General features: G+C 40.9%; 5 protein-coding genes and 1 non-coding gene across 7 annotated transcripts in view; 2 read left to right on the forward strand and 4 right to left on the reverse strand.

Annotated features, from left to right (window-relative positions):
* Positions 1-1184, reverse strand: part of mtrr (5-methyltetrahydrofolate-homocysteine methyltransferase reductase) — a 39280-nt gene extending 38096 nt beyond the window's left edge. The window contains exons 1-2 of one of the 2 annotated variants that reach the window (XM_074693112.1): positions 968-1184; positions 357-501 (exon numbers count right to left, since the gene is read on the reverse strand). In XM_074693112.1, the coding sequence (XP_074549213.1) occupies positions 357-500 (144 nt within the window). In that variant the 5' untranslated portion in view covers position 501; positions 968-1184. Of the gene's footprint in view, positions 1-356; positions 502-580; positions 945-967 lie in introns of those variants that run through there. The other variant, XM_074693111.1, reaches the window with a different exon arrangement.
* A 50-nt stretch (positions 1185-1234) lies between these two features.
* cct5 (chaperonin containing TCP1, subunit 5 (epsilon)) lies at positions 1235-5317 on the forward strand. The gene is made up of 11 exons (XM_074693114.1): positions 1235-1489; positions 1907-1967; positions 2091-2255; positions 2750-2948; positions 3206-3398; positions 3727-3876; positions 3968-4087; positions 4242-4427; positions 4523-4660; positions 4766-4946; positions 5028-5317. The coding sequence occupies exons 1-11, from the start codon at positions 1385-1387 to the stop codon at positions 5153-5155; spliced, it is 1626 nt and encodes a 541-aa protein (XP_074549215.1). The 5' UTR covers positions 1235-1384; the 3' UTR covers positions 5156-5317.
* A 332-nt stretch (positions 5318-5649) lies between these two features.
* On the reverse strand, positions 5650-7483 carry cmbl (carboxymethylenebutenolidase homolog (Pseudomonas)). The gene is made up of 6 exons (XM_074693115.1): positions 7373-7483; positions 6974-7188; positions 6432-6539; positions 6193-6335; positions 5982-6073; positions 5650-5898 (listed from the first exon to the last, which is right to left on the reverse strand). The coding sequence occupies exons 2-6, from the start codon at positions 7186-7188 to the stop codon at positions 5719-5721; spliced, it is 738 nt and encodes a 245-aa protein (XP_074549216.1). The 5' UTR covers positions 7373-7483; the 3' UTR covers positions 5650-5718.
* Positions 7484-8252: 769 nt separating this feature from the next.
* Positions 8253-8326, reverse strand: trnat-agu (transfer RNA threonine (anticodon AGU)). The gene has a single exon. It is a non-coding gene; the product is annotated as a tRNA-Thr (tRNA).
* Positions 8327-9059: 733 nt separating this feature from the next.
* On the forward strand, positions 9060-24881 carry LOC141807186 (E3 ubiquitin-protein ligase MARCHF6-like). The gene is made up of 25 exons (XM_074692973.1): positions 9060-9495; positions 9997-10096; positions 12655-12728; positions 12951-13094; positions 13453-13525; positions 13643-13811; positions 13925-14114; positions 14891-14952; positions 15075-15107; positions 17079-17130; positions 17211-17269; positions 17349-17429; positions 17549-17617; positions 17821-17895; positions 18783-18917; positions 19036-19256; positions 19364-19501; positions 20763-20985; positions 21288-21357; positions 21564-21745; positions 21828-21962; positions 22585-22674; positions 22831-22963; positions 24147-24282; positions 24365-24881. Exons 1-25 carry the CDS (start codon positions 9477-9479, stop codon positions 24453-24455), a joined length of 2754 nt encoding a protein of 917 aa, XP_074549074.1. The 5' UTR covers positions 9060-9476; the 3' UTR covers positions 24456-24881.
* Positions 24882-24953: 72 nt separating this feature from the next.
* On the reverse strand, positions 24954-26291 carry LOC141807188 (arylamine N-acetyltransferase, pineal gland isozyme NAT-10-like). Its single transcript, XM_074692976.1, has one exon. The coding sequence runs from the start codon at positions 26124-26126 to the stop codon at positions 25284-25286; it is 843 nt and encodes a 280-aa protein (XP_074549077.1). The 5' UTR covers positions 26127-26291; the 3' UTR covers positions 24954-25283.
* Between the last annotated feature and the right edge of the window lie 290 nt (positions 26292-26581).

A 26581-nucleotide genomic window follows, 5' to 3' on the forward strand; every position in this document is an offset into this window, starting at 1 on the left:
CCTTTCAACCCTTTTATTTTCTCTTTTCTGTCATTTTCTTTAAGTGATGTCGTCCTCTCCCTCTTTCTCTCCTGCCAAAACCCTCACCTTTTCTTTTTATTTTTTGTCCTCCTTAATACTTTTCTTTATGTCATTATAATATTCCACTAATGCCACGGCTGATTATCTTTTCTTGCTTAATGTTATTCTCTTCTTCTTCTCTTTAATCCGTCAAAGCAAATTATAAACATTTGTTTTCAAAAAGGTAGATAAATTAAGGTACTGTTGTGAGTGTCAACGTGGAGACCTATATGGGAGAGGGCTGTACATATGTTCCTTTTTCAATAAAAATAGTTAGAATATTCAGTAGTAGATACCTTTTCATTTTGATTCAAGCAGCTGAGCTCAGCAACCAGTCCGTGCTCCTGTGCCTCCTCAGCTATTCCTTCTGCCAAGGACTGAGCTTGTCCCTTCTGAGATCCGTACAGAACCACGAACCTGGGCTTCACCTCACAGGGCATGCTGTGGAGGTCAATAACAAACAATGTCAATAAATTTGGATTCATTCGCATTGAATAGCTTCTTATCGGTTTCGTCTTACCTACATACTGCATATCTAGACAGGTAACGTGAAAACTGACACAGGACAGCCCGAGCTGTGTTGTGGAAAGAAACATGCCCGATCACTAGCATTAGGTGCCCGGATGTCGCGTCAGCATTTGACGTTTACCGGGAGTGCCCAAAGCGCACGTGGGTTTCAGCATGCAATCATTTTGTATTTAACTCAGTATTTCAAGGATCGTATTTGATCATTCCATAAACTCAGGTTAATCTTTCTAACTTAAGGAAGATATAACGGTAGATTGCATACAGCCCTCTCGGCGCTGTCTGGTGACATTCAGTTACACATTTTTAAACTGCTAACTGAAACTTAAAACTTTTAAAAGCAGATTAAATTCAGTTTTCGAGAGTTGGATAACATTTTTACCTTCAAAACAGCTGTGTTAAGCACACATTCCGCTCGTCCCATTGATTCTGTCGTCACTGTGATTCTCGCGAGAGCACCTCAGTGATTGAACGTGATCGGGAGAAACCACATCTGAAAAATGTACATTTTATGAGTCCTGGTGTTTAAGTATTGTTTATAAAGTGTGGTATATACTCGCAATATTTCTTATCAAAGTTTGATGTCTTGTCTTTTTTATTCTGTGTTAAAAAGGCGTTTTTGTTGAGAAATGAAAAACCCTAATGGCCACTTGGTTCCGCCCTCCCCGCCCGTGGAGCCTTCCAGAAGTCGCCGGCAGACCCGTGCGGCTTGCAGTAAAGCCACACTCCAAACTGTCACCTTAAAATCTCCTGATTTCATCTTTTGAACACTTTGAAGTGTCTTGATTGCTCTGTCAACATGTCCTCCTTGGGGACACTCGCTTTCGATGAGTATGGAAGACCCTTTATCATCATTAAAGACCAGGACAAGAAGACACGGCTATCGGGCATTGACGCACTGAAGGTACAATGGGCTAGCTAGCGGAGCACAACTGTGGCACGTTGTTTAACAAGTCACCCATTTTTTGACAGTTGCATGCTGTTTGATATCTGTATATGACAGCCTTTGTGTTATTTACACGTCCTTGGTGTTAAGCAGATATCTAACTGTCAAGCTGAGCAGTTAAAGCAATGTAATAAGAAACTGGTAGCTCATGGATTAGCGAGTCATGCTAATCTAGCGGCCCATGTGCTTTCTGCAAGGCGTTTAGCCGGTGGGTGTTGCTACACACGGCTGTTCCTCATATTGTCGTTTTGGAAACACATCTTTTGATCGAAGGAAGTTTTTCTGGCACATTTTATTATATAAATTCGTCACATAAAATAACACGTGGAGCAATGGAGCATAAGAGGAGCTAATGTATAAATGTTTGTGTTGCAGTCCCATATTATGGCAGCCAAAGCTGTTGCGTCTACGCTGAAAACATCTTTGGGACCTAACGGTTGGTATAAATGAACAATTTTCATTTGATAAACACTGAAAGGTTTCATTTATTTATGTAAATTTAATCTTACAACTAAATGGTATTTATTTTCCTTTAACCTCCCTCTGTTGTTGCATCCAGGCCTTGATAAGATGATGGTTGACAGGGATGGAGAGGTGACTGTCACCAACGACGGCGCCACCATTCTCAGCATGATGGATGTTGATCACCAGATTGCAAAGCTAATGGTGGAGCTGTCTAAGTCGCAGGATGATGAGATTGGTGATGGAACCACTGGAGTTGTTGGTAAGAGAAGTAAAGAGGTGTGGTTGGATCTCTGTAGGCTGTTAGACTAAATGTAAATCTTTTCTGGGGTTTTGATAACCACAATACAGAGTTTAAGCTGTATGCTGTCAAAAAATATGCAAACCTTTATGGATATCTCTTAAAGCTTTTACAACTGTGGAGAGGATTCAGACATCACTTTTTTGATGGAAATTTCTCAGCACCAAAATTTTGCACCTACCAGAACAAGAAAATATTTATACTAATGTTATACTTTTGGACAAATTTAATGTGGACATATGTAATAGTACTGAGATTAATAACTACTGTAAAGACAAAAAAAAAACAATTTTGTGTCCTGCAATCATAACACTGCCAGACTGATGTCAAAGTCCTACCTTTAAAAAAAACACAATCGACTTCAGCATAACATTTTGTGACATCAAGCTGTTGCATTTCAAACATACTTACACTTCTGTCCCGATCATTGACTTATTTCATTTTCCTCCCCTCAGTGCTTGCTGGGGCTCTGCTTGAGCAGGCTGAGCAGCTGTTGGACCGTGGGATCCACCCCATCAGGATCTCTGATGGTTATGACCAGGCCGCACGCATAGCCATCGAACAGCTGGACAAAATTGCAGAAACCATGCCCTGCGATCCCAACAACACAGAGCCGCTCATTGAGACTGCCATGACGACACTGGGATCTAAAATGTAAGTGGTTCTATCAAGGTGCTTAGGTATCATGGACTAACTGACTATTTGCTTTTGCTTGAATAAATTGTACTTCTAGTTAAAAAGTTGCACCTTTTGTGAAAGTAATGCTATAAATTAGTTTTAGTATGAGAGCTTCAGTTTTTGGTGTTTGTTAGATAGACTATTTATATGATAAATTTAACCTTTATTTATAAAGGCCTTATTGTTCTGATCTGGTGACATAAAAATGCAAATGATTATTGGTTGTCTTTCAGCATCAACCGGTGCCACAGGCAGATGGCAGAGATCGCAGTGAACGCCATCCTCACTGTGGCAGACATGGAGAGGAGGGATGTCGACTTTGAGCTCATCAAGATGGAGGGCAAAGTTGGAGGCAAGCTGGAGGACACACAGCTCATTAAGGGAGTCATCGTTGACAAGGAGTTCAGCCACCCTCAGATGCCCAAGGTACAAATAATTCCTGTTTTTTACCCTAAAATCCATATTGATTTTAACTGGAAATCAAACGCTTAGCATACAATGGGCAATAAAATGTATAGCAAGTTGTGATGAGACATCCAACTCCTGTCTAAACTTTTAATGGAGATGATTTGAGATTCTTTTTGTTTTTCCCACTGATCTATTTGATGGTAATGGCAAATAATTAAATTGGTATAAAGTCACTTAATTTGAGACTGGGAAGCATAGTAATGCTTGACTCAGAAACTTATGGGATGTAGTGTATTACTTTTTTAAAAGACTTATTTTAACACACTGTTGTATTGTTTCCTCTCAGGTCCTTAAAGATGTTAAAATCGCCATCCTCACCTGCCCATTTGAGCCTCCAAAGCCTAAGACCAAGCATAAGTTGGACGTGACGTCTGTGGAGGACTACAAAGCCCTTCAGAAGTATGAGAAGGAGAAGTTTGAAGAGATGATCCAACAGGTAAGAACTTAGCATTGAATACTAGGAAGCAGTATGAATCATACTGGGTAGCTGTGGTTAATTTGAATGTGCACTTTTCTTTCTGTTTCAGGTCAAAAGCAATGGTGCCAATTTGGCAATTTGCCAGTGGGGCTTTGATGATGAAGCAAACCACCTCCTGCTGCAGAACGAGCTGCCGGCTGTGCGCTGGGTTGGAGGACCTGAGATTGAGGTGAGAGAGCTTTGTTATTTGATCACTCCTGGCTTAAAAGTTAAACCTTAACTAAAAGATACGTCTTTTAATGCAGAGAATTTAATTCTCACATTTTAATATGACTTTCTATTATTTTTTTTTATTTTATAAATGGATTACTTTGTTCTCGCAGTTGATTGCCATTGCCACAGGAGGGCGCATCGTCCCCAGGTTCTGTGAGTTGACTCCAGAGAAGCTTGGTACAGCTGGTGTGGTGAAGGAGATCTCATTTGGCACTACAAAGGATCACATGCTTGTTATCCAGGAGTGCAAAAACACCAGAGCTGTGACCATCTTCATCAGGGGAGGAAACAAAATGGTAACTCAAACTGTGACTTTTTGGTCCTTTTTGCCAAGAAGTTGCTAATCAATCCAAAGCTTACTGTTTAACTTTTATTTTATGATCCCCTGTAGATCATTGAGGAAGCCAAGCGTGCTCTCCATGATGCGCTGTGCGTCATCCGCAACCTGGTCAAAGACAACCGTGTGGTGTATGGAGGAGGAGCTTCAGAGATTGCATGTGCTCTGGCTGTCAATCAGGCTGCAGATAAGGTAAGAAGCAGCAAAACCTTATGATGCTTTTATTTGGCATGCCCCTTTCTACCATCTACCACTTTGTGTGTTTGCTTTCACTGAGAGCTCTCTTCTCTTCACCAGTGTCCGTCATTAGAGCAATATGCCATGAGGTCATTTGCTGATGCTCTGGAGGTAATCCCAATGGCCTTGGCCGAAAACAGCGGGTGGAACCCAATCCAGACAATGACCGAGGTCAGAGCCAGACAGGTCAGAGAAAACAACCCCTTCCTGGGCATCGACTGCCTGCACAACAATACTAATGGTAAGGAAACATCTGTCTAACAATAACACAGCACCCTAACACCAAAGAGCTTTTATTAACATTAGTTTTTATCCTCCACAGACATGAAGCAGCAACATGTTGTCGAGACCTTGATCGGAAAGAAGCAGCAGATCCTGCTCGCCACTCAAGTAGTCAAAATGATCCTCAAGATCGACGACATCCGAAGCCCGGGAGAGAGCGAGGACTGAAGCCCCTCTGGAACATGTTAGCGTTTCTGAGCTGATCGAGAGGTTGTAGGCACTTCCTGAAGCACCACGTACAACCCGCACTGCATACTGCTATTTATCATTTGATACAGAGATTCAAGCTGTTGACCTGTCAGTCACCATTAAAGTGTTGGTCTGTAGAAATTCACAGTGTTGTTTGTGATTTCTAAACTTTGATCTTTATTTGTACAATCAGGTTGACATTACAGTTCTGAGTAAAGTGTCATACTTATGGAAAAAGAGAAAGATACTGCATCAAGAGTTTGATCTGTGCATCTCATCAACAAACTGTGTTCACAGTGAGCTAACAAAAAGTAACAGTTTTGGCTCAACAGGTAAGATCACATTTTAATTACAATACCAAAAAATGGTTCTCTAAGGCATGCAGGCCTTAAAGATTACAAAGATAACTTCTGATGGTTACAAAATAAAAAGTCATGGCATCTTGAGTTTAATCATTTGATGATCATTTGAGTATGAAAGCAACAAAGAATACATCTTTTCCCTCTATCATTTATAAAGGATTGTTTCTCTCTGGAACTTCTTCACATATATTTCTTGAGCCAGTTGAGTAAGTCTGCCCTGGCCTCCAAGATGCTGGGTTTGTCTTCAGGGTTCATGTCCTCGTTCTTTCTGTGGACAAAACCGTGTGTCTGGCCAGGAAAGATCTTAACCTGGTGATCCATTGTGCAATTTTCCTTCAGCTTTGCTTCGAGAACATGAACCTGAAAAGAGATGTCAAAGAGGTTTCAAGGTTTAATACGCATGCACAAATGACACATTTTTGAGAGCTTCTTTTAAGAGTTACCTGGTCCAGAGGAATGTAAGAATCGTTATCACCAAAGATGAATAGCACAGGGAACTTCAGGCCATACCTGTCCTCTCTGTCACGGATAATTCCTGCAGTGTCACACAAGTATTCACCATGAAGAATAAAGAATTGCTCTTTAAACTCACATTTCTACATGCAAATAATCAACTTCAGTGTGCAAAGTTAACCATAGCAATGAAACACAGACCATACATGGACACTCCTGCTTTGATCTCGGGATAATTGAGGGCAAGGTAATGCGTAACAATCCCTCCCCAACAGAAGCCCACAGCTCCAATATTCTTTGCCCCACACTGCTGCTTCAGGAACCTCAGCACTGCATCCACCTCTCTGGAGGAGGATACAAGAATCATCAGTTTTGTCTTTAAGTAAATACAAACAGGAATGGAAATGAGAGAAACAACCATTAAAGTGGTTCATAGTTACTTCTGTGTGTCTGTTGGGCTTCTTTCTTTGAGCCACTCTGTAAATATGGACCAGTCATGTGATGGGGTCCAAGGCTCCTTTCCAACAAAGAAGTCTGGACAAACGGCACTGTTTTGAGGGAATAAAGTAGCAACATGAATCACTGTGAAGGATCACAGTTACTATCACCAATACAGCCACTGTAAATTTTTTTAATGTTGCATAAAGATAAGACTGTGTACAGCTGCAACCACCTTTATTTCTTTAACTGTAAACATGCCAAAAAGACATTTCTCGAATAAACACATCTTTACAGTCAAACACTTTTTCTAAGAGTGACTTGTTGGAAGCTCTTGCTTTTTGGATATAACACATATGAACTCCAGTAACCCTAGCAGAACTAATGTTATTTGAGTATTTTTAATTCTGAGATCAAATTAGTCATCAAAATCCTTTTTAAGATCATAACATGTTTACAAATTTGGTTGGTCTGGAGAAGACGTTGCAGCCCCCCCCCCTAAAATACGTTTTTGTAAGTGTTTTTTTTTTTTTTTTTTACTCACATGTATCCATTAGCAGCAAGCTTCTCAGCAATGTATCTTGTATTGGAAAGCTCCCAGCCATAAATGTCTTGTATGACGATGATTGCCTTGTCAGATGGTGTGGATGGTTTCACTACATAGGCCTTGAGGTGCTCTATCTGGACCTCCTCCCCGAGCCCCCCATACTCCATTCGATCCCCAATATCACATGGGCACGGGTTGGCCTCATTTGCCATCTGCAGACAAATTCAAGGCAGCAGAGGGAAAGTCAGCTGTCTAAGTGGCTGTTAAAATAACTCATGGTGTCAAAATTTTCGAGAAGTAACTTTGACCTGGTTATATAACCAAAGCAATGACACGAGGTCCTCTCCAGCATTTCATTCAAAGACAGACTAATTAAACGTGAAAAGTCCAACTTACCGTGCAGTGTAGCTCTGTTTTGCAGCTAGAAGTATTTTGCAGGAGTTTACAAACGTTTCTTGACGCTTACTAAATTAAAGCTAGTGTGTTTCCTTACATTGGGCGTTTTCATTCCTGTTTATACCTTCAAAATAAAAGTTTAACCTCTCGTTCAAATGAAGTGATAAATAAGCCTTGGAGTACAGCGCTTTAGATGGCCAGAGACACTAATGTATTTTGAAAAAAAACTGTTAAAACTAAAAGCAATCTCGTCCTTGTACGGGTCAATCAGACACAAACTGACATTTTACTCTCTCTCTCGCACATACTTTTTAATCTGATTTACATGTGAACTCACCTTGAAGGCCATTGAAAATGTAAGGCAACTTTCTAATTTGTATACAATGCATTTTTCAACTTTCAATAAAAATTAAGATGCATGCAATACTAAATAATTCAGCATCTTTGCTTACTGCTTCATATGCTTAATTGAGGTTATACTCCTTGAGAACGTTAACTTTCTATTTTTATGCGGGACACGTGCGACTTTTTCTTCCTTCGTGGGCCCTTTACGGCGTATGGGACCCGGTGCAGCCACACCTGTTGATGTTTACGCCACTGGAAAAGTATAATTCCCCCTATACACGACAGAAACCATCTTTTCCCACTTCTCCTGAAGCAGTCTGGTTTTGCCACCCACCGTTCTATCGCCGCAAGGACCATCAGTTTTATCAGTTGGGCAGAAGGATTGCGTTTCAACCAATGATGATTGTGCTGTGTTCAATGTCAACCCTCAAGCCGAGCACACCATCCCCAGTCCCGACATGGAACCGTGACTTTAGAACCATGGTATGAAGGGAATCGAGCCATATCGGTGTAATGGACAAGTGCATCACTGAAAAGGCACCGCTGGGATTCGAACCCAGGATCTCCTGTTTACTAGACAGGCGCTTTAACCAACTAAGCCACGGCGCCGATATGTAGAGGTAATTTCATAATTATTACAATTCTCAAATCAGAGCTAATTAGTTCTTATTAAATGGATATGACAAGATATTTTTATCCATAGATTTTCTGAAGAAGCCCCGTTTACGTTTTTTTTGCATAACACACACATACATAACATAACCTAAACAAATATACTAATTTATAACTTGTGATTATAATGGAATTTATATTGGAAAAACATTTGCATTGTTAGATGTTTTTTGACATTGTTTTAAACATATTTAAAAACAAAGACGGAAAAGTACTATTTGAACCGTTCTTGGTCACCTACAGTGCAAAGAAAAATGTATTATTTTAACAGAAATAGAGAAGGAGTTTGTAAAAAGGAACTATAACTGTCAACGTAAACGGAATGAGTTACAACAATCAGACACAAATTAATGAACAGTATCAATAACAAGACAAACCATGACAGACATCAAATTGTTTTTTAAATCTGTTTCATTTTTATTTTTGCAAAGGAAAAATTTCTCACATCTTAGAGAAACTTACAACTAAAATTCTATGACTACTTTAAAGTTGCAGATTAAATTCTAAATGTGTTTGTCGCTTTAATGTAAATATTAAACAAGAATTACACCTCATGGTGCAATGTATACACGAGTACGATTTTATCATACCTTATGTGTCATTTTAAAAAAATAAATTGAGAATTTTCCCCTTCCCCTCACGAATCACATGACAGTTGTTATGGAAGTTTCCCTGCCGTAAAGTTGAAACCGCTGCGGTACAGTAAAATTGTTGTGACAGGCGCTAGCAGTGACGTTGGCGCATGCGTTAGCTCAGTTAGCCATTTGTCTCCAGGTTAAACTGTCATTTCAGCAACACGGGGGATGTAACGTTTTTCAAGTTTATACTTTTCCATTTGACAAACACTATCAAAATCAGGCCTAGTGTTTCGTGGCGAATATTCCCTGGATTCGGGAGGATACAAGTAAAAGCAGGCGCTGGTGTTCAATCTGTGGGGAAACCATTTTATGATTTTCAATGCATCCGACACATAAGGATACACTCGTCTCGCTAGCTTAACGCAGCTAGATATATCGTCTGTGTCGTGGATGGGTCCGCTGTACAGGGTGTTTCTAGAAGAATCGGTGACCGGTGCTTAGCCAGCAACATGGATACAGCCGAAGAAGGTAAATAATCGGAGGTGTCGCTTGTTGCTCTCTGACAGGAGTTACTTAATTAGCATTAGCTTCTGTGCATCCCCCACAGTCAGGTTTGCTGCTGAGCTGGCCTACTAGTGCTTACTTAAGCTTTATAGCATAGCAAAATAGCTGCTTAATGCGTTGTGAAGATAACTCAGGTTGATGTGTGATGACTGTCCAACATTGTTTTAGTGGCAAAGCTAAGCATGAGATATCGTTGTGAAGTAAAGAGCGTAGAAGGGGCTAGAAGTTTTTTGGTGATGTCACCAGTCTCCTGATATGTTGTCATTTAGATAAGAAAACGTCTCCTGAACTTAGTTTCTGTCGCTTATCCTGTTATGTTACACAGCTGGTGTTATTCATCTACATGACAGTCTTCCATTCGAATAGGCAGCTGTCAAATATTTTTCACCGCTATCTATGAGCACATCTTGGACCGTCATATTACTTACATGTGTTGTATGTGTTCTTTTTTTCCTCTGTGTTTAGCGGATATTTGTCGTGTGTGCCGCTCGGAAGGGACCCCAGATAAACCCCTATACCATCCCTGTGTTTGCACTGGCAGTATTAAGTTTATCCACCAAGAATGGTAAGTGTGTTTTGGTTCTTGAGCTGTCATTTCAGAGGCACCCTCATCCACCAACCTCCTCAAAGTGTTACTTACTGTAATGATCAAATGAATGGCTACATTAATGTATATATCTTATTATGAAGGTCCTGTCAAACCCAGAATAAGCTGACATATTTACGTATCAATTTTTCTGCATGTAAATGTGTTTTCACAAATTTCTCACTACACAATTGTTATCCCCCTGTCATCATCCTGTATTTGAGAATTTCTCAGCCAGTGAAAACACTCCCTTTAAGAAGTCAGCCATACCAAGGTTATTTTTAATCCAGCAGTCTAAATAAAGAAGCCAGGATCTCTGTTTACATGGGTACAGTATAATAGGATTGGTGCAGTCAAGTGATTTGGTGTATTGTAATGTAATTGAATGACATGGTGCGTGAGCCTGTGGCCATTCCTGAAGGTTTGGTATATCAATTAGAAGAAGAATTATCAGAGGATACAAAACAGGTGTGCCTTCTGTCCAATCCAGGCTGTAGTCTCCGATCTGAGGTGTGTTGATATTAGTCCAATAAAATAATACGGAGCCCTGCAGTTTGTTTTAGGATTGTGCTGCGTTCTCATCTGCTATGTGTTCTAGCATCACAGGCAACAAGAGCGTCAGGTGCATGAAAATCCCCCGGCAGGGGGCCTGGATTGTTCTGTGGCGATTGTTGTACCTCATTCTGTATTCATAATAGTTCACTCACCCAAACAAAGTTTAGAATGGCAGTCTTTTGTGTACAGATAGTGTGGTTGTTGTGAGTTTTAGCAGCATACCTTTACTGAGTTTATTGTTGTTGTTTTATTGTTGTTCTTTCTTAATCAGAAGTTGAATCACAAACTAACCCCCAGCAGACTCACTCTGAATAGATTTGAAGATTATAGGTTCATAAGTATTTCATTGTTAAGCTTTGCACGAGAGATCAATATTTCTTTTTATGCAACAGGGAATTTCAGGTCATTTCACAGTCTCAGCAGAACTTCAGTGAATTGAACAAGATGTAAAATGTGTTCTGTCATGGAGGGGGCATGAATGTCTCGCTGAGTTATGATGCATTAAACCTTTTGAATTTTTCATCAGTCAGGCAGAGTAGGAACCTGGGCTGGTGATGTAAGCTGAACCTGAAACCTAAGCACAGCTCTGTTCTCTGCTGCTCTCATGACGTAGAGCCTTGATGCTAACATATGTGTTGGATTCAGCTGGTGTTATGCTCCCCTTACATAACCCTGCGGTTAATCCTAGAGGCTAGTTGATGTCACAAAGAGCTGGGATGGTATTATTACAACAGGAAAGCACAAAGAAAGTCAGAATTAACAGGTTTGCCTGTTAGTTTGCCATTAACAACAAAAGTGTTTCATACCATGACTTAAACATGATAACTACATGTGAGGTTGGTTCACAGTCCAACCTCTCTCTTCCTCACTTGGTACTTCTTGTTGTTTTACCTCTGGTATCCAGAGTTAAGACAAGTGAATTGGGCCTTGGTCAGTCTTAATATTTTGATTTGTTGAGTTTACATTCCAAATTGGTACAATTTTGCAACAGAGGATGTTTGAACAGTTTGTTAATACAACCAAATTTCTCTATGTCCAAACAGCCAACAAAGCTACAAGTTATTTGGCGGCAGGTATTTGGCGGCTGATCTGCGGTTGAACCAAGGGACAAGCTGGAAGGACAATGAGCTCCGTTCTAAATAGATTTAGCTGAAGGTGGCGTTCCTTTATCCTTGTTAAGATTTTAGCCGGACACGCTGGTATCTGAGCTGAGACAGTTGTGCCATAAGGTGGAAAAGACAGGAAAAACTGAGTGTCGTCAGCATAACAGTGGTAAGAGAAGCCATGAGAGCGGATCACTGCACCAAGTGAGGTGGTCTGTAAGGAGAAGAGTAGGGAACCAAGTACCGATCCCTGGGGTACCCCTGTTGATAAGCTGTGTGATTTAGACACTTCTACTCGCCATGACAATCTGAAGAATCAACCTGTGGGGTAGGACTTAAACCACAACAGCGCAGATCCTGAGATGCCAAGTTCAGAGAGTGTGGAGAGGAGGATTTAATATTTTACTGTGTCAAAGGCATTTGACAGGTCTAGCGACAGTAGGACAGATGACTGACAAGCAGTTGCTGTGTTTTTGTGACTGACAGGAGTGCAGTCTCAATGGAGTGGTCACACCTGAAGCCAGATTGATAGCAGCCAGGTTGTTTTTCTGCAGATGTTCAGGACTTGATTATAGACTATGAGCTTGAGTGTTTTTGAGATGAAAGGCAGAAGTGAGACTGACCTGCCCTGGGCTGGGTTGAGAGATTTGGAAGAAGGAACTGACAATGTGTGTAACTGCAGGTTTTATTATGGGTGAGATGATCTGCAGGATGCTGGCAGGTACAGGATCGTGAGAACAGGTCGTAGGTTTAGAGTTTGGAGTATTCACGCTTTTTGCTAATACTTATCAAGTATTCCTACATTTCCTCGCAAAATGTTGGGGCAATAAGAATGATAATTTCTTGAATGGCTAATCCTGTCTGATGTTTGCATTACAGTTTGGTCCAGTGGCTGAAGCACAGCAGGAAGGAGTATTGTGAATTATGCAAGCACAGATTTGCTTTCACACCCAGTAAGTACTTGTGACATTGATGGATAATCCACTTGAACATATTAAACCGCCTCAGGCGTCCTAAAGGATCCTTTCAGTGGAGCCATATGGGCCCCTTTTATAACCATCTTTTTGCATGCATGAACATGAACTCACTTTAAGAAACTTGTTTCATTCTATGTGATTTCTAGAAAGTTATAGATCATGAGAATATCAGTAAACTTTTTAAAATTTCTCTCCCAGTTTACTCTCCGGACATGCCTTCCCGTCTGCCCATCCAGGACATCTGTGCCGGCTTGCTGACCAGTGTGGGCACAGCCATCCGCTACTGGTTCCATTATACTCTGGTGGCCTTCGCATGGCTGGGGGTGGTTCCTCTCACGGCATGTAAGTCTGCTGTGATGGTCTACTCAGTACGCCACTCTTTTCCTGACTGTGTAACTTTTTATCCCCTGCTCATTTGTTTGACATAATACAGTTGTGTATGGAGTAACTGTGACATAAGTGTCAGTCATTAGTTCATACTCACGTTTTAAAACCATCGAGCAAATCAGAGCTTTAGTACAGCTACATAACAGGCGATTATATGAGACCTCCAGGATATGTTAATCCCCTTTTCAGCAGCGTAAGCTAGGTGTGTTTGAGACTTAAACATATATGTGTAAGAAATAATTCTAAATTCATCTTATAGTAATGGTAAAAATAGACAATTCTAATTATTCCATATCTCTTGTTCTCTTTTTAGGTCGCATATACAAGTGTCTGTTTACTGGCTCTGTGAGCTCGCTTTTGACACTGCCATTGGACATGCTCTCAACGTGAGTGAACATATTAAAATTGTTCTGCATCATTGAAGGCTGGGTGCTTCATTATTGTCTTGTTTGCTGTTAAGGGTCGGTCTAGTGTTCATGTGTTGATGTGTTGTCTTCTTGCAGAGAGAACCTGCTTGCAGATTGTCTACAGGGCTGCTTTGTGGTCACCTGCACACTATGTGCGTTTATTAGCCTGGTGTGGCTCAGAGAACAGATCGTCCATGGTGGAGCCCCACAGTGGTTAGAGCAGCATCAGCCGCCACCGCCAAATGCAGCCGGACAAGCCAATGAGGTAATTTGTCAATTAATTTGTTCAGTGACACTAGTTTCTGAGAATAAGTCAGATATTGAAGGTACCTTGTTGAAAGTCAGAAGATTTCAAACATCATCTCTCCTCACTCTCAGGCTCAAGCTGCAGGTCAAGGAGCAGCAGATGAACCACCTGCAGCTCAGCCACCTCCTGCTGATCCACCAGCACAGAACGAAGCAGAACCCGAGCCCCCTGATGTCCCCCCAGACCAGGGTGATGACCCTGAGCTGGAAGAAGAGGAGGGAGCAGCAGCAGAAGATGCAGACCCCAACAATGGAGCACAAGGTTGGAATTATTTTGTTAATATTTATTGCCTTTTATAGTGAGCTTTACATGGAGATAAGTCTTTCTTTGCAACATATGTCGCCTATGATCACATAACACTAAGAAAGAGGTGCACATCATGCTCAAAGAAATGGAGCAGAATGTCATGAATCAAGTTTTCTTAAAGTACTTCTCCTCCAGTGGAGCCAACAAACAACACTGAGCCCTCACAAACACCAGAACAAACAACAGCAGCAGCATAACAGGATCCTAACACTCACAATAGTCCCATTTGTCAGATTGTAAAATCAACACAATTAATCTGAGAATAATCCAACCTTGTGTCCAAATGTTACCCACAGCACTCATATCACACTCATTTGTTTTGTTGGAGCCTGCTTAATGGACTGATTTTAGCAGCCGACTCTGAAAAAGGGCTGATAATGAATTGCGATTGTATTATCCATTATTCTCACTGCGGGGCGTCATGACAGCTAAATGGCTGCAGCAGAAAAACTCACAATAGGTTGCTCTGCACTTCGGGGCTGATAGATTGTACCACAACAGAATAAATAATGTAACAACAACAGCCTCTTAAAGTGTGTGTTTTTTTTTTATTCTGGAGCTAAAAGCCAACGCAAAAACATTTAGCAGACAAACACAGCATCAGTGCAGCATCTGTCATGCTGTTTCCTTGAAACAGGTGGTATCGCCATAATGCTGTACATTAAGATACTTTTCAAACGGCTGTTGAATGTTTAAAATATCAATGCATCTGAAGTTCTTCCTCTTTTTAGATGACATGAACTGGAATGCTTTGGAGTGGGACAGAGCAGCAGAGGAGCTCACCTGGGAAAGGGTAACATTACACAATATTATTTTGTTAAATTGTGCTCAATTCAACAGGAGACACTTATTAAAACTGTTTCTGTTAATGTCACAAACCTTTGCTTATAATTCATTCAAATCTGTTCTGTTTAGATGCTTGGCCTGGATGGTTCACTGGTATTTTTGGTAAGTTCTGCACTAATTTAAGTTATATGGCAAACTGTTTTAACATTCAACCCATACACACTCCTACCAGGAACTGTATTTCAGATATCCACTGTCACATTCTCAGAGCCAAAACTCTACATACGACGTACAACTTAACACTCTCTCATTTAGAAAAAATACATATAAAGTATCCTAAACTTTGTCCCTCCTATTTTCACATCTTCAAAGTGAAAAAAAGACTTTTATGTATCCAAAATGTTACCTGAAGTGACTTTCGCTGGAAAAATACCCCAAACACAAATCAGAATTAAGTGGCACTCAACTCAGTTGCCGGAGGGAATGTGGATGAGAGGTGATGGCTGATCGTGCTCATATTTCCTGCTCTTCTCTCCTCATTAAGTCTGGAAGGAAATAGCACCAATTAGCTCAAAAACTCTTGTACAACATTCAGCTCACTGTACCTCAGAAATATCCCTGATGGGCTCAGAAAATATCATGCCTACCTTCTGAGGGTTTGCATCAAGATTAAAGGCCTTTACAACATATTGGCTTGAGAATACAAGACCTCCTGCGGGCATCTGTTTTAATATTGTTAAACAACGTAATCTCTAAGAGCCGGTGACCTTTTGCAAACGGCTGCAAAGAAAACTAGAGGAAAATGATGTGTATTTATTTTGCCAGGGGAAAAGATTTGCCTTGATTATGGATGATAGCGTTCACATATTGTGCATTACACCGCAAAAACTAAAGCAATCTAAGCAAATGTTTATGTCTTATTTTTGGACTACCAAGTGTTTCACCCTTTATTAGACTTACTTGGAGCCACATTCCCCCCCCCGAAAAGTTTTAAGACAAAAAAGGTATACCTGAATTTCTTTAAAATAAAAACAGCCACCAATGGGGTCAGAAAACAGTGAAAGTGACATTTTTTTTAAATGAGAAAAATGTCTCAATACAGACTAAACAAAAACACTTTTTTGGTGCAATTTGCAGATTTTTCAAGTTATACTAGAATCACTTTAAAAGTCCTTTGATATCTTGAATAAGGAGTTTTTATTTTTTAACTTTTTTTTCTCATATTTATTCAAATACGATTTTTTAACTTAAAAAATAAGGCTTAAAGAATTTCTTAGATTTCCTTTTTTCAGTGTATCCACCTTAAATTAGTACCCTTTAACTTAGATCAAACCTAGGACACTGTGTCCTTGTGTCTTTCCGTGCATATTTTATGTTTTACTTTGTTTTTCTGCCTTTATGATACTAGCTTATGTTCTAAAAAGATTTTTTTTTTGTCAAATTATAAAAACTAAAGTTATAGTTTAAAATGTCATTATAACTATCCACATTTGGCATTACAGACATGTAAACTATTTTTATAGTCTTGACTTTAAAATATTCAAATAGCTCGCCACAACTGTCGCGCTGTGTTCCATAAACTTAATATAGTAGACATGACAAATAAGTAGTTAAAGCTCCTGTTAGGAGTTTTTAAATGTTTGTGAAATTAATACTGATTCCTCTTTACATCTGTCAAAAGCAAACATCAGAATGAAGATCAGACTTGTTTTAATGTCTATAAGTGCTGTAAAGGAGGGAGGGGTCGTACACAGGGATTTACTACACACACCGCTGAATCAGCTTTATTGTGTATTGTCCATAACATGCCACTTAGTCATAAATCTAAGTGTTAAAATTTTGGTCACAGAGGGCACTGAATGAATGACTGAATTAATGCTTTATGTCAAACGTGTGCAAGTAGTGCAGTAAAGTGGAGAAAAACAAAACGGTAATAGACAAACCAGTGAGAATAATCAAAACAACAATAACAGTATGCACCTTAAAATATAAGAAAAGGAGTAGGATGAAGAAAAAGCTTATTTTAAACCCCACTGTCCCCACTATTCAATTAAACATACATAGATAAACTGATTTTTCTTCACAGGAGCTTTACAGTTGGACTGGTGGTGACTTGTGTGTCTTTGTTTACAGGAGCACGTCTTTTGGGTGGTGTCCCTGAACACACTCTTCATCCTGGTCTTTGGTGAGTGGACTCATTCAGGGATGTGTCATAATATTGAATATGGACTTTTTACTTTATTTGACTCCTCTTTTCTCATGCAGCATTTTGCCCCTATCACATTGGGCACTTCTCTGTCGTTGGTCTCGGCTTTGAGGAATATGTAAGATACCGCTCTCTTTACTTTTATGTTGTTTTTAGCAATAGCCAGTTATTTGACAGTTCTTTGTCCTGTTCTTCAGGTCCAAGCCTCCCACTTTGAGGGCTTAATCACAACTATAGTGGGCTACATACTCCTGGCCATGACGCTCATCCTCTGTCACGTATCCTTTTTATAATACCATCACTCTCTTGGTGAAACAAAGACATACGGTGCATGTGAAATGAATTCTGTTATATGTGTGTTTGTGGAAGCTGTGTTGTTCCTTAATGGCTGTCTCAGGGACTCGCTGCTCTGGTCAGGTTCCAGCGCTCCAGACGTCTCCTGGGAGTCTGCTACATTGTTGTCAAGGTAACGCCTCCTCTAAGTTGTGGAAATAAGGGCAGCCACATTTGCTCGCTGTGATTTATGACCTGAATGTTCCTTTGAATCTGTACACTGAAGCTGGAGGAGAGGGTTTCTTAAATCACACTTAGATTTGAGGAGGGGTTGTTCTAGATTCTCCTTGATATTAAATTTGTGTTAAATGATGCTGAAATCTTCTTCCTTTGCAGGTTTCTTTGCTGGTTGTTGTGGAGATCGGTGTTTTTCCACTCATCTGTGGATGGTGGCTCGACATCTGCTCCTTAGTAAGACTTTCTTGTTCCTTTTTGAACAACTTTAGCCTTGTTTTTTGTACTAATCTTGATTCAATAGTATAGGCTTTAGAGATTACAATCCACACTTAAACTGACCCAGTGATAAAAGAATCATCATTAAGTTTTACCGTTTTTCTGACCTAGCTATAGATATATACATATTTTTGTAACTGCCAGTAAACTCGAGTTCACAAATTCACTATTTTTACTATAAAAATGAAGTGGATGTCATTTTTTTTGCCCTGTGGAGGCGTCCGCATGAGAGCCTCTTAACGGGGTTGTCCAACATAAATACAGAAACAGATGCTGTGGATTACACACCTTGTGCATTTATGAACACAGAAAAACAGAAAACAAACTGGCTCAGACGAGCAGAGAGTTGCATATGCCTTCTTTTCAGCAAGAGTGTGTGTATGAGTGTGTGTGAGCAAGTTTTCTCTTTGATGCTACCTGGCACAGCAACAAAGCCCCCCCTCTCCCGCCTCCACAGGCTACCGTCACTTCTCCTCCTCTGCTGCTCTTTTCTAAGCTCCTGATTATGATTTGAACATCACAGATTAACTCAGAACAGGTGGAGCTGCTAACAAAGCCATGGGAATAATGTTCATCCTGGCCCAAAGCTGCAAAAACTGAGGAAAAAATGTTGTATATCTGAAAATGGAAGAGTTAGCTGTTAGAATCAAGTTTTTCCACGTTTAATTTAGCTTTTAACATGTTTTTTTTTAAGTGGGTTTTTGTTTGTTTTTGATGTGCAGTTTTGCAATCTGTTATCAGTATGTGAATTATAAGAAAGGGTTAATGCATGAGGTTAGCTTTCACAATCAACGAATCTGAGTCAGATTAATGATCTGTGGTATTTCCCTTTCTCCACCCTGCAGGAGATGTTTGATGCCTCCCTGAAGGACCGAGAGTTGAGTTTTAAATCTGCCCCAGGTACCACCATGTTCCTTCACTGGCTGGTGGGAATGGTCTATGTCTTCTACTTTGCTTCTTTCATCCTGCTGCTGAGAGAGGTAAAGAAAATAAATGCATAATATTGTAAATGCTGCACAGCTAGTCTGCTGTAAGAATGTTTTCACATGTGATGGAAAAGTAAGGATTTGAAAATATCTTTTTTTTTTTGTCCTTCAGGTGCTGAGACCGGGTGTGCTGTGGTTTCTGAGAAACCTCAATGACCCAGATTTTAACCCAGTGCAGGAGATGATTCACCTTCCCATCTACAGACACCTGCGGCGTTTCATCTTGTCAGTGGTGGTGTTCGGCTCCATCGTGTTGCTCATGCTGTGGCTTCCCATTAGGCTCATCAAACTGCTGCTGCCCACCTTCCTCCCATACAACGTCATGCTCTACAGGTAACTGTAAAAGCTGCTATGTGACTGACTGTCCTCTATGGTGAACTTCCACAGGTCTTGTTCTGTCCCAAACTGCCTTTTTAGAGTGTCCTCCTCTCTTTGTGTAGTGATGCACCGGTCAGCGAGCTGTCCCTGGAGCTGTTATTACTTCAGGTTGTGCTGCCGGCGCTGTTGGAGCAGGGACACACCCGCCAGTGGCTCAAAGGCCTGGTCAGGGCCTGGACTGTCAGTGCTGGATATTTACTGTAAGTCAACATGTATGAACTCACTTTTACAAACATGTAAGGGATTTAAGAGGGTCATTATTTTCAGCCATGTGATACTGTATCCACTCCCAGGAACAATGGGTCATCTTTAAAGGCCTGTGAGGAGTTTCTAAGTGATCTTGAAAAAGTCTCCCTTCTAGATATATGCCTGATCATAATCCTCTCTTTAAAATGAGATTATCAGCACCAATATAGGTTATTTCAGAATGCTCCTTCATAGCTTCCTTAACAGATCAAGCAGGACCAGATTGATTTACGGCACGTCCAAATCTCTATGACAACACCACGCCAACTGACGGAGTTTAGTAGTGAGATGAGAGATCTGTGTTTTTCTCTGCTGAAAATGATTTCTGTGATTAATTTTGTGGTAATGCTGGACACTGGAGCCTAACTGTTAGACAGAAAAAGGACAGAAGGGCAAAGGAAAGCTTAAGAGGAGAGTGATAGAACACGGGTTAAAGGCTAATAGAGCTAAGTTGTTTGTGATAATGTTCATTCCAACCCACATGCAGCAGTTATTCTGCAGTGGTCTGTTCATACTGAGAGTCTATCAATAAAATGAAGAGTGAGGTTACGTCAGCTCTGCTTGCTAACAGAACATAACCAGGATTCACTAAGCTTACACATTACAGACATGTCTTGGAGGATCAGGCCAGCAGGGTTAGCAGCTACTAAACCACGGCACAAATTTACGTTTGCTTGTTGTCATGTTTCAAACCAGAACACTACGTAACTGTACTGATAAACCCCTTACGTCAGTGTGTTGTATCCGGTTAAAAGTTGCCTTGAACAAAGAAAATTTGTTTCAATCCAGTCTCCATTGAATTCCAAACAAACACACGTGCTGTTAAAAGTCACTTCTTCACAACACTGTGTGAGACTCGGGGTCATAAGGTGGCGTCATAGTCCACTTAAAACAGATCCTCCCAACAGCATCTTTAAATCAGCAGGTATTCTGATCATTTTTTTTAATCACTTGGGGAAACTATTGTTCTATGGATAAACATGTCAGGAATAAGATTTTTAAGTGCTTAATGGCCTGGCCTACCATAAAAATAACATTGTGTAGGATTATTAATTCTTTATCATGATCCAAAATTGTGTTCCCAAAGAACCAAGCAGCCGGAATTTTCCTTGTACATGTTTATTTCTTCTAATGTCATCAGAGTCATTTCCTTATAAAGCCCTTGACCTTTCTCAGAATAACTGTCTCTAATAGAGCCCACTTCTACCCCCACAGAGACCTCCACTCCTACCTCCTCGGTGAGCAGGAGGACAATGATGCCAATCAGCCTGTTAACAACAACAACAATAACAATCCTCCTCCCGGTCACCACAACAACAACAACAACCCTGCCCCAGCTGTCGGTGAGGGGCTGCATGCAGCCCACCAGGCTATTCTGCAGCAGGGCGGACCAGTGGGGTTCCAACCTTACCACAGACCCCTCCGCTTCCCATTTCGAGTGAGTGCAACTGAGTTGCCTGTTATTTGAGGTTTAGAAAATGTAGAAACACCATAGGTACCACTTAGTGAAATCTGAAGCTCTACAGCTCCCTGTAATAACCCTCCTCTTCCCCTTTAATGTTAGAGACTTTGATCCTTGCATGCAGAGCTGTATTCTCCTTACACACTTTAGTTGTAGATTAATAGAGTTATAAATTCTACCGGAGCAAAAAAGTGAATTTGAAACCCAAGTAACCCGTATGTAACATTTTTCTATATTCCCTTTTACACTAAACTCATGTTGTTGTTTTCTTTCCACAGATTGTGCTGCTCATAGCTTTTATGTGCATCACTTTGCTTGTGGCCAGTCTGGTGTGTCTGACTCTACCAGGTGAGTTTTAGCAGCAAATTGCACAACCAGCAATTCATCTTCCTTTTTGTACTTCCACACCCAAACCATAATTGAAGGGTGACTCTAAAGATACAAGCTTCCCTCTGCTGTTCTAGATTTAACAGTAATTCTATTCCTTTCCAACCAGAGCTGAAGATCACTAGAAATAGTTACAGAATAGTCATTTTTCTTTTCATGTGTTTCAGTTTTCACCGGGCGCTGGCTCATGTCCTTCTGGACAGGAAGCTCTAAAATCCATGAGCTGTACACAGCAGCCTGTGGACTCTACGTCTGCTGGTTGTCCATTCGTGGGGTCACTGTGCTGCTGGCCTGGATGCCACAGGGGCGCACCGTCATCCTCCACAAAGTCCAGGAGTGGACTCTAATGGTGGGCATATATGAGCAGACTCTGGCTGGACATCGGAGAGCTTTTGCAGCCGTTGGTTTAATGATTTTTTGTGTTCTTTTAGATTCTGAAAACTCTTGTTGTAGCTCTGCTGGTTGCTGGAGTAATCCCTCTATTACTGGGTTTGCTGTTTGAGCTGGTCATTGTGGCTCCACTCAGGGTTCCCCTAGACCAAACACCCCTCTTCTACCCTTGGCAGGTATGATTCAAGATTCAAGATCTGTGTTGTGTTGGTGTCTTTCTCCCTCCCTGGCTGTATTTTTCCACACTGCACTCCTAAAAACTCTTTGAGTCTAGCTTCTTATGTGAACGCTAACAGCCAAAATTTGCACCCAGACTTTTCCCTTCCAGACCTCTAAGAAAAGTTACAAAGTGATGTTACATGTGCAAACCAGAAAGAACAACATATAACAGAAGTATAAAATTATCACAAGCAGAATAGTAAATTAACATGATGACACTAAAGATGTGAGCACATCTGTTAGCATGTAGTTTTATCCACCATCAATGACATTACACTGATGCCTCTACAGCATACTCTTATATTCCCTTCCCCACCGTCTGAGACTCATCATTCCCCCTGTCCACCTTGAGAATCTCATGCTATGAGAAACATGTGTGAACAAACACCTTTGGATAATCTCTGATGCAAATGAAAAGAATTGAGGAAAGTTCCTGGAGTGTATATAAAAGCAAGTCATCCTTGTTTCAGAGACCTCCTTTAGTGTGTTCATGGTTTGTTCCCAGTGGTTTAAACGTTGTCTCAAGATTCTTGCCCCTGATATCCACGTCAGTACATTGTGCTCTTGATTTATCTACAGGACTGGGCTTTGGGAGTGCTTCACGCCAAAATCATTGCTGCCATCACTCTGATGGGCCCTCAGTGGTGGCTGAAGACTGTGATTGAACAGGTCGGTGATCTGATGAACAGTCTTTGGATGATCTTTTGATGAAGTATTCCGTAATGTGGCTGGATAGGACTCAAATACACAAACAGAATCCGTTAAAACTCCTATTACCAAGTTTAAATGTAAATGCTGTATGATAATTGTAACTTTCCACTTCAGGTCTATGCAAATGGAATTCGCAACATCGACCTCCAGTTCATCATCCGTAAACTGGCAGCTCCAGTCATCTCAGTTCTGCTGTTGTCCCTGTGTGTGCCATATGTGATCGCTGCAGGAGTTGTCCCTGCTGTGGGTGAGTGTCTGGGTACATGTGCACACCAGTTCTGAGGTTTATTTATTCATTTGTTTTAATTATTTATTTTTTTCAGAGACAATGATAAACCAGATACAGCTGGTAACTAGTGGAGAAAATGGGAATGACATGGGTCGAAGGACTGTAGTTTGAAATCAAACCCTCATAAAGGCCCAATTAAGCTCAACGTTATGTACGGATCCGGATTCAGACTGAGCTTTCTATACAATTTACAATTTGCAATTCACTTAGCACATGCTCTTGTCCAAAGCGACTTACAACATTGAGCAGTTGGGGGGGGGGGGCTATGCTAACACCTCTTCAGCTATCAGCTCAATTTTCAATCTTGGTCCATGCTGGGACTTGAACCAACCAACCTCTGGTAGCAAACCCAAGTCCTTATGGACTGAGTTGTAGACCTGAAGTGGAAAGTTAGAGTTTTCTATGTTCTGTGTTCATTTTGTCCATATTTCTTCACGTTTCCATAAACCTTACCGATACGCGTGAAATGGAGCAGTAACGGGAAACCATAGGGGCAGTGTTGCTGTTACAACCGAATACGTGAGACACGAAGAAGAAATATCACTGGTGGAACTTTTAAATGTATTTAACAGCCTTACTGACCACTACCTCCAACAACACTGCCTCTGTTTTTTTCTTTTATGTAAGAGGTACATTAGCAATGCCTCCTCCACAGTTGCCATGTTTGTTTTGAGTTTGTTGTTGTCATAAACTTTTGACTCTGGGCTGCCTCCCCTGGTGGACGTAAAGGTTAACAGCAATGCCAATGTAAAGGACGCCTGAAAGTATGTGCGCAGTGACTGTAACATCGTTTGAAAAGGATGTATACATTTTTGTATGTAAAGGGAGTAAAAAAGAGCCTTAAGGCTCATTAATCAACATTTTATTCCTTTCTCTGATATTTTCACGCAGGTCTTTATTTATTTTTATCATTTTCTTTGCTGAGTAATCCTTAACACAAGCACTGGCCTCACTCTCTGAACTCTCTCAAAGCAACCATCAGATTATTTCTTTCACTGTGTAACAAAGTATTGCCAAATTACAAGATGTCCCTCAGATATTGTGTGCTTTCTTATCTCAGATGATTGATGTAGCAGCTGCTGCTGTTTGTAAAAGAGGTTTTCATTGCCACAACTTGTAACTAAATGCATTTCTTTCACAGGAGTCACCCCAGAGATGGAGATTCTGATGCAGAGAAGAATCTACCCTTTCCTCTTGATGGTGGTCTCACTCATCGGCATCCTGTCCTTCCAGATCCGACAGTTTAAACGCCTGTATGAACACATCAAGAATGACAAGTAAGGACCCGAGACGCCTTTTGTATTCAGTTTTTGTTTCACAAACAGAGCTTTTACAATAATGGGATTCCTCTCTTTACAGATACTTGGTTGGACAGAGACTCGTCAACTATGAGCGCAAAGCAGGAAGAGCCAGCTCAGTCCCCCCACCTCCCAACCCTGTGGCAGAGTAAATTTTTGTGTCATATATTGCCACAATTTATTTTCACCTGTTACCCTGCCCACACCCTCACTTTTCCCTGTCACACTATTTGATTTTCAGCTCAGCCCGTGGAACCCAAATCCTTTTAAATCTCCCCTCCCCATCTTTGGTGGGCTGGGGAAACTGTATTATAATCATTGGACAGCTGAATCACCAACCCAATCCCAAAGACAGACACAGTGGGAGGGTGAGGGGTTGAAGGGTTCAATTTGAAGCTCAACATGTGTATTGTCGTTCATGCCTTGCTTTGTAAAGTGCTGCCTGATAATTGTACATGTGTAAATACTTTGAACGCAGACTTTGTCTTAAAAAACAAGAGACAGTTGTGGATTAATGCAATGACCATTGTACATCTTAAAAGTGTATGTATAATTTATTAAATCAAACTGACAATTTAGCTACTGTGTTGTTTGTTTAACAAAAGTTGTTTAGATTTAATGGATTTTAAATTAATTTTACTGCATTTAGTGTTTCTAGTCATCTTAATGAGCAGGTTTTCACATATGTGACCATGGAGGTGCAGAGGGATCTCATATGATGGCACGATCAGTCCAGGGGTGGAACTTTGACAAAAACACAAAACTTAAGCATAAATACAAACACAAAAAAATGAAACATATCTGGAAATACACAATGCCTCCTAAGAGGATTCAACTCTGGGATCATTTATAGGTGGCCCTGTGAGTCAATTTACATTGGAAATCTCTTTGTTTTGTAATCAAAGTATATATTTTGTCCAGTTAATGTTTTTTTTGTATCAGAATGACACTGTGAAATCAATATCTTGTCCCACTACTTTTTAGTACATAACAGGTGGTGGTATGAGATCTTCATCCTTAGGAATTAGAGGAGATTTTAGCACAATTCCAAACTTCTCTGCAAGAATTTCTGGAATCTCCTCATCTCTAAGTTCCCTTGTTGTTCTTTCAAACTCTTTTGTCTGAGTGGGAAAAGTAGTGCTAATCAATCTGTGGCCAATGTAAGTAAGCCCTCCTTCTGGCTTAAACACCATGCAGAGGGACTTGCAGAAGAAGACGGAGTAAGGGGAGCTTTGGTGGTACTCGCACATCTCTGCAAAGTCCTCCAGACACCGAGGTTCAAGCGTGAACTTGTAGATCTCTGTCCACTCTCCATCCGGCCCTTTGTTCTCCTCCTGCTGCCACTCCAAGAAGTGTAGTCCCTCGTTCTTTCTGATCCGGTACACCCTGTGTCCCAGCTCCTGGGGGCCGCTGGTCTCTAGTGAAAGGGGGGTACTGAAGCCTGTGACGCCAAACCCAACGTCACACAGCCAACGTGTCCCATCCAAGCTCACAAGGAGGATCAAATGGTCAAAAGGTGGCCCGTAGCAACCTGTGATTCGGCTCTTTACCTGGCCTGAGAGGATCGTCACCTGGAAGCCCAGTTTGCCCAAAAGCCAGGAGAACAGCCCGTTATTCTCACAGCAGAAGCCCCCTCTGTGTTGGTTCACGATCTTGCCGTACAAAAGAGGGATTTCCAGTTGAACTCGCCCGCCGCTGTGCGCCGTGAGGTTCTCAAACGGCACAGTTAGCAGGTGACACAGGTGGACAGACCGCAGCACGTCCAGGGTGGGCTCCGAGGGGCCTGAAAACCCAATACGCGTCAGATAGGTCGCCAAATCCATTAAGGTGGTTGTCTGTTACGCTTTCAAAACAGGACAGCACGACAGTAACTTCCCGGTACAGCACGCCCTGTGGCTTTTGAACTCTGTTACATATCTCACTTAGTACGAAACTTCAGTCAACAATTGATCGTTTTCTTCCTTGTGCTGATTACAGTGACGTCGTGATGGGGGGAGGATCAGACACGTAGTCACACCCTGCTCCATGATAAATCTAGAAGTTTAGAAGAAAGTGCCTGGTTTACTGACTTTAAAATCGCATGCCTTGCTTATTTATAAACAAATACGCCTTATCGTAGGCCACCTTTCTCATTCTTAAATTATAAAGGCTCAACTTATTTAGGTAAAATCAAGTTAAAGACAATGATGGCGTCAAAAATAACGGCTACAATTTATTAAAAATATTGTCATATGACATTTTGAAAACAAACTTGAAAATTTGAAAACAATATTTTGAT

Source organism: Halichoeres trimaculatus, unplaced genomic scaffold (genome assembly GCF_033239565.1).
Source record: "Halichoeres trimaculatus isolate MK-OKI-2021-1 unplaced genomic scaffold, fHalTri1.1 fHalTri1_scaffold_18, whole genome shotgun sequence".
In the NCBI taxonomy this organism is placed as follows: domain Eukaryota; kingdom Metazoa; phylum Chordata; class Actinopteri; order Labriformes; family Labridae; genus Halichoeres; species Halichoeres trimaculatus.